Below are 8,205 nucleotides of genomic sequence, written 5' to 3' on the forward strand. Positions count from 1 at the left end.
ACATTTAAATGACCGTGACCACAAGTTATAGCACACAGTCTCCCTTTAATAAAATGTCTCAAATAAGCTTTTTGTATGTACATACATATTTTAAGGTGACATGGAAACTTTACACGGTTTAAATTTTTCTTAATGTATATTTTCACTTAGAAAAATTTACTAAATTTAGCATAATGTTACTGTATCTGTTCTAATTTCAACAAGGCTTCTGGAAAAGCAAGGTAGGCTTGCTGTATGAAGTTCTTTCCAGTAACCTAGCATTAAATATTAATCATTACTGAAGGTTGTGTGTTCATATTGCTCTACTTTGCCATATTGAAATTGAGCTTTCAAAGGTTTCATTTTCTGATGTAAGAAGGCAAGCACTCGTGAAAAGTTTTAATAGAGCCTTTGGCTAGAGAAATCTATAGCTGATAATGTGTGCATTTGCAAGTTACTAGGTACTGACATTAAAAGTGTTCAAACCCAGATTTCACAGCCCAAATGCAGAACTTAAAAGGTATTTCATGAGCAGTGACCCCTAAATTCTTAAAGAGCTTCACTTGTTAGTGCCAAGGTAGCAGGAAAGACCAGATGATCTGTCAGCTCTCTTCAGTGTTCTGTAAGGGTATTACAGCATTTTTAAAAGTACAGTTCTGCCCGGTAGCAGAATTGTTGAATTACTAGTGAGGCCCAGTATTTTATAAGATATTAAGAAAGAAAGCTTTATCTCTACATCCTGTATATGGCCAGCTTAAAGAACCACTAGTACATATCAGGAGTTGGTAGATTTAATTGTGATTATTGTAGATTTTCATTTCATTGGCAAGTTCATTTTACATGTTTTTAGCCAGAGAGGTGAAAAATTCATTCAGCACGGTGTGCCTGTAGTGCAGGAAATCAGAAAGTGACTTTAAGATGACAATTGTCCAAACCGATTTAAGTTCAGTTCTGATAACTGGCAGAGTGACCTTTTCAGAAATTGAAACAAAGATCATAGTGACAGGTGAAGTAATACGTCTTAATGTTTAATGATAGACGATTTCTGTAATGCCCTTTGTTTTATAAAGGCAACAAAATATTCATAGTTTTCCCGGCCTGCTCTTTTTAATGATTAACATAATTTGGGCCTTTGTTAGAAATAGACTTGGTGTTTAGAAATAACAGAGGTATGCTGATGGCTGTCATACTAATTTAATGATTTTTTTTTGTAACATGCTAATTTCTAAAATACTGTTTTTGTTTTGTTTATAGCAGAAAAATATGGCTCAGGAGACTAACCAGACCCCAGGGCCCATGCTGTGTAGTACAGGATGTGGCTTTTATGGGAATCCTAGGACAAATGGAATGTGTTCCGTTTGCTACAAAGAACATCTTCAGAGGCAGCAGAATAGTGGCAGAATGAGCCCAATGGGTAAGTGTCCGAGGAAAAACCGATTTGAAGAACTGGTGGACAGAAAATTTAGAACCAAGAATTGGGGCCCAAGACTGTGAGAATCAATGCTGAGAGCCCAAGGAGAGAATACCTAGGAAAAGCTTGAAATGAAAGCAGCAGCCCACATCCTTGGCACAACTACATGAGGAATGAATGACCATCTACAAGCATCTTCTAGCTCTTTTATTTTCCTTTTTGAGGTTTTGTTTCATACTTAGGTTCACTGGATGTGACTTTTTCATATGTTTTTGTTTGGATACTCATGTAATTGTAGGATTCTGCAGTACAGTGAAAGTGCTTAAATCACTAACCTAATTAAAAGCAAGTATTCGTTACTTATTAAGAGTCTTGCTACTGAGTGTTTGTAGTCTTGTGGTTTCTTACAAATCCTTTTTTTAAATAGGAACAGCTAGTGGTTCCAACAGTCCTACCTCAGATTCTGCGTCTGTACAGAGAGCAGACACTAGTTTAAACAACTGTGAAGGTGCTGCTGGCAGCACATCTGAAAAATCAAGGTAAGATTGACAACTTCGGGGTTTTTATAATAATACAACGAGGAAATATATCTATGTTATCCGTACCGTTCTGATTATGAATGTTCGTATATAATAAGGATGTTAATGTATCAGATGCCCTTAGCTTTGCTTGTGTTGCACAATCTGGGATTCCAGGATCCTTTACTATATGGTCTTGACAGGTCACTGAAGAAAGACATATATTGTAACACTCCATGGTACTCTCAGGGATGCTGTATTGAGAATGCTGTGCTTTTATTTCTTATGATTGAGGTTTAGTGATTGTAGAGTATGGCTCTGCAGACTACACTGTAATGCTATATAAGGCATTTTGGCAAAGCTGCCCCTTTTGCCCTTAAATTACAGGCACAGCTACAAGTTCCCAGTCGGCTACAATAGGACATCGTAACCTATACACATGCAGCCTTGAATTGATGAGCCATTTATCAGATTGCTTTCTTTATTCTCAACCATGTGTGCTGGGCATCCAATATTTTTTTAAATTTTAGATTATTTAGCTCCATTTGATCATGTTGGAAATAATACATACTTTAAAGTTGAACTGACAACTTAATTTCTCACAAAGAAGTACCCTTAACATCTTTAAAAATGTTTGCTTGAACTCAAATAGAAATGTGCCTGTGGCTGCCTTGCCTGTAACTCAGCAAATGACAGAAATGAGCATTTCAAGAGAGGACAAAATAACTACCCCGAAAACAGAGGTGTCAGAGCCAGGTATGCTTTTTGTTTAATACTAGTTCCGTTCTGGATTTGGTAGTACAATAAAGAGTTGTTGGGAGATGATTTCCTTCCCATTGAAAGATTAAATTGGAGAGAGAACTGTAAAATACAGGCCAAACAAGAACCACTATCTCTCAAGTCCCTCGGGTGAAAAACAGTCATTCTTTACTCTTTTTTTCTTCTCTTTGAGCCCACACCACAAATTTATAATCTGGGGTCTGGACATCTTAAGAATTTAATGAACTTAAAAGGTATTTACCATTATATTTTAAAGATCTCTAAATCACTAAAGAAAGTATTATTCATAAACAGAAGAAATAAGATTAAATTTCAAAGCCGTGAAGAAAACTTCGTAATACTCAAAAACAATATTCAGTCTTGGTATCTTCGGTATTGTAGGAAATATTTAAGACAAAGAACATATTAAACACTAAAATTTTCAAATTGAGAAAGTGAGAGTTGAAAACTCAGTTTGGAAAGGCATTTTTTCATTGAGTCTCTTTGAGTCTCTGCTTCTGTAGACCACAGTTAGAAGGGCCGTCATGTTGCCAGAGATGGACTTGTTTGAATTACCTGTGCCGGGCCCTAAAACAGGTATCTCTGTACTCTGTAGGGCACATAATTCATGTAATCAGTTCATTACGTCCGGGTATACTGTTGACTGAACACAATATAAAACTTTATTGTGAGGAAGTAGTATCTGTGGGTATGTAATCTGCTTTGGAGGTTTGCTTTTGCTAATAACATCACATAGCAAAGCTTAGGTGAACTATAGCAATCAGTCTATATAAAGTTAAGTGAAAATTCTGAAGTTCAGCAGGTGAATCCATATTTGGTCTTTTCAAATGCACTCCGTTTTTCTGAAAAAGCCAGCCAAATTAGGCGTTTGTGGGGTTTTCTACACAAAATTACTCTGACCTTGGAACCGTGCTCTTTGCTTTAGATCTGTAGCTAGTCTCCGTGTTTATTATTTCTGAATACATTCTGTAGTTTGTTCCTCTTTGCCTTTACTGAATCATTTCCCCCTTCTGAACTCCCTTTGTCCCTGTATGTCCCAGGAACCACTATTGAGTTTTTTGATGGAGCCAAAGAAATGGCTGAGTTACAGATTTAGGGAGAATTTTAGAGTAAGCTGTCATGAAACCTATCAGCTTGCTCTCGAGTTTGGATTTGGGCTTACAGCATTGGTGCAGGCCTAGTTAAGCAGTAGTGCACAATAATTTGCTATCCTTGGGGTTTGGATTAATATTCAAATTCAGTGCTTCTGTATAGTTGAATTTTACAAAAGCAGAACTAATTTGGTATTTTTGTTTTAAGTAACTAGTGGTAATGTGGGCTTTATTTAATATGGTGAACTGCAGTTTTATCTTCGTGTTGACAAATTTTATTGATGTCATAGGAACTAAAACTTTAAAGCCCTTTTAGGTGGAGAAAAAGGAACTTTTTAAAAGTAGGTCATTATCATTGTATAAATTCTGTGCCCATTTTAGAGAAGTATTGCAAAGCAAATAAAAGCTGCTTTAAAAATTCTTGATTTGCCTATGGAATCCTTAATAGTCAAAACTTCACAAGTACTTCTGTTGTTCTAAAGACCGTTTTCTCAAAAAGTTTAAAACTATTCAGATTTTCTGCATGTAACCATATAAAGCACTGTTAAAATGGTGAAATAATTATTGTGAAATACTAGGATCTGAAGTTCATTAGGGCTTAATGATTTGGGTTTTACTCACTGAAATTTTGCTAGATCTGTTTAGTCTTTTGTCTATCTGTATAAAGCCAAAATGAATTTTTTAGCAGTTGGCAACTTTATATACTGAGTAATAATGAACGTAAACTGCCCTAATGAAGAAGTTTGCATTTAGGCAATTGCAGTTTGGAAAAACTGGGCATGTGACCAGCATCTCCCAGGTCTTTAAAAGTTAGAATTTTATTCCCTAATACTAGGGGTTAAGAGTCAGTTAAAAGGAGTTTGAGTGGAGTAATCATTTTGCAAAATTTAGAGGAGCCGAGTATATGTTGTTGATTGGCAAGAAATTGTCAGTTTTGAAAGAAGTTCTGACTCTAAAGTAGAAGGTTCTATTTAAAGCACGTGTTTTTAAGAAAGGCTTCATAAATATCTTCATTAAGAATCTTACTGTTTCTCTTAAATGTTTTCTTTTTGTGACTTAAGTAATTGTTGGCCAGTGAACTCTTAACAATTATCACCTTTTCACCCTTGTTTTGCAGTTGTCACTCAGCCCAGTCCATCAGTTTCTCAGCCCAGTACTTCTCAAAGTGAAGAAAAAGCTCCTGAGTTGCCCAAACCAAAGAAGAACAGATGTTTTATGTGCAGAAAGAAAGTTGGCCTTACAGGTATCGCAGAACATAGAGGACCGTGTATATTTTATTGCAAGGCTTTAACAGGGAGCTCTCTTAAGGGACTAGTCAGTCTTAACACCTACAACAAAGTGCCCAACTTTCAGGAACAGAGTTTCCAGAGTGGACTGGGGGCGGGGGGCAGGATAGTGGGGAGAAGTTGGGTTTGATTTCCACTTGAGTCTCTGATCCTCTGAAACCTTTTATCAGCTTTAGGCCTTCTATATTAATTACTCTGCTTTACTAAATTGATAAAAATTCATCTCTTTTGAGTCTTTGCTCTCCTGGGGAAAAGATAGTTGACCCAAACAGCGAACACCATCTTTGTGCCAGGCTCAGAATGTTAGCGTATATTTTAACTGTTTCATTTAAATCTCAGAACCCTGTGGTCCTCTTTTCCCCAGTTTTCACTTGAGAAAACATTTGTTTATATGTAGGAGGAGGCGGATTTGCATTCAGGTCAGTCTGACTCTAGAGCCTGTGTAACTTCTACCCTGTGATACTCCACTGGAGTTTAGGAAGGAGAGAGAGCTCTTTGAATTTCTCACTCTGTCAAAAGAGATTGAAAGCTGTTTCACAATGTAGAGTGGCAGACTCCATCTCATGTTACAAAGAACCATGAAAATCTGGTTCTTCTTCTGTACTGACTGAGGCTTTTTTTTTTTCCTTTTAATTACTGCAAATTCCCAAGTGACTCTACTTCCTCTTATGTGTACAGGGTTTGACTGCCGATGTGGAAATTTGTTTTGTGGACTTCACCGTTACTCTGACAAGCACAACTGCCCATATGATTACAAAGCAGAAGCTGCAGCAAAAATCAGAAAAGAGAATCCAGTTGTTGTGGCTGAAAAAATCCAGAGAATATAAATTACTACTTGTGAAGAGACTGAAACTTTGTTTTTATTTTAATATATCGTAGGAAAACATTAAAGAGCAGATGCATGGCCATTTTCCTTTGATGTTCTCCAGAGTTTTACTTTACACTTGTCTGTCTTATAATTGAAATTTTAGGATGTTTGGGTGTTTGTTACAGGCAGAAATGGATAGATACAGCCCTACAAAATGTATATGCCCTCCCCTGAATAAAATTGGATGAGACTCTGCACAGCAAATTGAAATACACAGACGATAGGGACAAAATTTAGTTCCCTCGTGCCAAACAAAATACATGAAATCTCTGCATGTTTGCAGCATATCTGCCTTTTGGGAATGTAATCAAGGTATAATCTTTGGCTAGTGTTATGTGCCTGTATTTTTTTAAAAAATGGTACACCAGAAAAGGACTGGCAGTCTACTTCTTCCATAGTCAGACTTCACCCTGTTAATTTCCACAACATGTTCTTTGGAAGCAGGAGGAAAGCTATATAGAGGATCAGACCTTTCCGTGAAACCAGTATTTGGTGCCATATGTAAGCCTGGCTAATTGGTCTCCTAAAAGCTGTCAAGTAAGACATTCTGGGAAAGGTAAACATCGCAACTGGTTGTCATGAGTAAAGCCGTCAAGCCAACAGGGGCTTGAGCTATCTTTGAAGCTTTTGTGCTGGCCTGCACCAGAAGATGTCGGCATTACTCTCATTGCTCAAAATGTTGTGTAGCACAGAACTGCACTAGGATTAATTTGTTTACAAGAAGAAATTAAAACTACATTTGGTTTTTACATGCAGCAGCTCTATTGAATAACATGCATCTGAATTTTAAGTTGCAAAGGTATCCGAACAGTTCATTTTTCATGTGTATCTTTTGTTGAATGTTTTGGTTCAAGAAAGAATGTTTAAAGCTTTTTTAAAGACTTCAGTTCTTAATGTAACTGTACCTTCTGCATGGAAAATCATAACCAACATGGCTGCAGTAGACTTCTTAGTGGTATCCAGCACCACTCGCAGAGGGCTGCGTTATCATATTAATTGTACTTGGGTGTAGGACTCTAGTGTTCTTGGGTGTATTGCATGGGCTGCATTATCTACAGCATTGTACAATAACAACTAGAAGAGGCAGTATACTTCACTGATGCTTGTCTGGTAATATCACTTCTGTGTTATAATGGAAGGTTTTTGTGATGTATGAAACTTGTGTTTTTTATATATAAATGAGTATAGTTAGATTAGTATTGTGGTAATGCCTGTTTTCATCTGTAAATAGTTAAGTATGTACACGAGGCACTACTTCTGATTTATTGCAGTGTTCAGTCCTAGTTTTTACTTTAATTAAAGCATTCAGTTTTGCTTTCGATTTTATGTACCTTAGTTCTGAGTTAGACCTGCAGATGTGTACAGATAGTTCATATTTATGTATTGCACATAATCATGCTCTTCAGCATTGATGCTATATTGTATTATGTAAATAATAAAAGCCATGTACAGAGGGAAACTTCCACTTGTTCATTGGGTTCTTCAGCCAGTTAGAAATCATAACGGGGAATAGTTAGAAAATGTTCGTATTCAACTTTGTAGTTGCCTATGTAGACCTTGCATGGCTATCTTGTAATTTGTTTTGATTGCCACCCCTGAACGTGTTTAAGTGAGAGCCTGGGGATGAACTTGGAGCCATCGGGTAGGGTGCACAGCAGGCAGGTTAGTTTTGAAGAATGGATAGGCACCTTTTAGGATCATAACAATCTTAGGACTTACGAGGAGAAAGGAATGGAGTCGTTACAACTGTGACCTCTCTCCCTTGCCCATTTTCTTGCTTTATATACGGTGACGCTTTGGGCATGACCGTTCGTATACAAAAACAAGCATAGTTTTTGTTTCTTTTTGAGGTTTGGTTCTAATGTAGAGCTGGGCCCATGGAGCTAAAAGCAGAACCATGAGTTTTCAGTAACAAGAGTCCGAAATAGAAATCGCCTCGTTCACTAGTCTGTCACAGTTCTTTGGGTGCTGCTACCTTTGCTTCACGTGGGGGAAATCCTCAGGAGATCATCTGAGTTACAGAGATACTGAAGAATCACAATTGAGGTGAAAATTACTGAGGCCAACAATTTTTATTGAAAGTTTAAGACTGCCCCTCTCCGTGCTACCTTTGTCAACGTTTGCTTGATGAGTTTTAAATCTTAAGGTTATGAAATCAAAGTGGTACCTGGGGGATAAAGAAGACTTAGACAAGGTGATGGGCCCTTGGTTGTTCTGTAACTTTGTGCAGCACAAGATGGTGGTAATTGTACCATAAATTTTTGTAAGAAGT

General features: G+C 37.2%; 1 protein-coding gene across 1 annotated transcript; it reads left to right on the plus strand.

Moving 5' to 3' along the window:
- Positions 1 to 221: 221 nt before the first annotated feature.
- Positions 222 to 7,392, plus strand: ZFAND5 (zinc finger AN1-type containing 5). The gene is made up of 5 exons (XM_077759390.1): positions 222 to 1,393; positions 1,818 to 1,929; positions 2,561 to 2,664; positions 4,897 to 5,022; positions 5,744 to 7,392. The coding sequence occupies exons 1-5, from the start codon at positions 1,243 to 1,245 to the stop codon at positions 5,890 to 5,892; spliced, it is 642 nt and encodes a 213-aa protein (XP_077615516.1). The 5' UTR covers positions 222 to 1,242; the 3' UTR covers positions 5,893 to 7,392.
- The last annotated feature ends 813 nt before the right edge of the window (positions 7,393 to 8,205 follow it).

Source organism: Crocuta crocuta, unplaced genomic scaffold (genome assembly GCF_008692635.1).
Source record: "Crocuta crocuta isolate KB4526 unplaced genomic scaffold, BGI_CrCroc_1.0 scaffold41, whole genome shotgun sequence".
NCBI classification, from domain to species: Eukaryota; Metazoa; Chordata; class Mammalia; order Carnivora; family Hyaenidae; genus Crocuta; species Crocuta crocuta.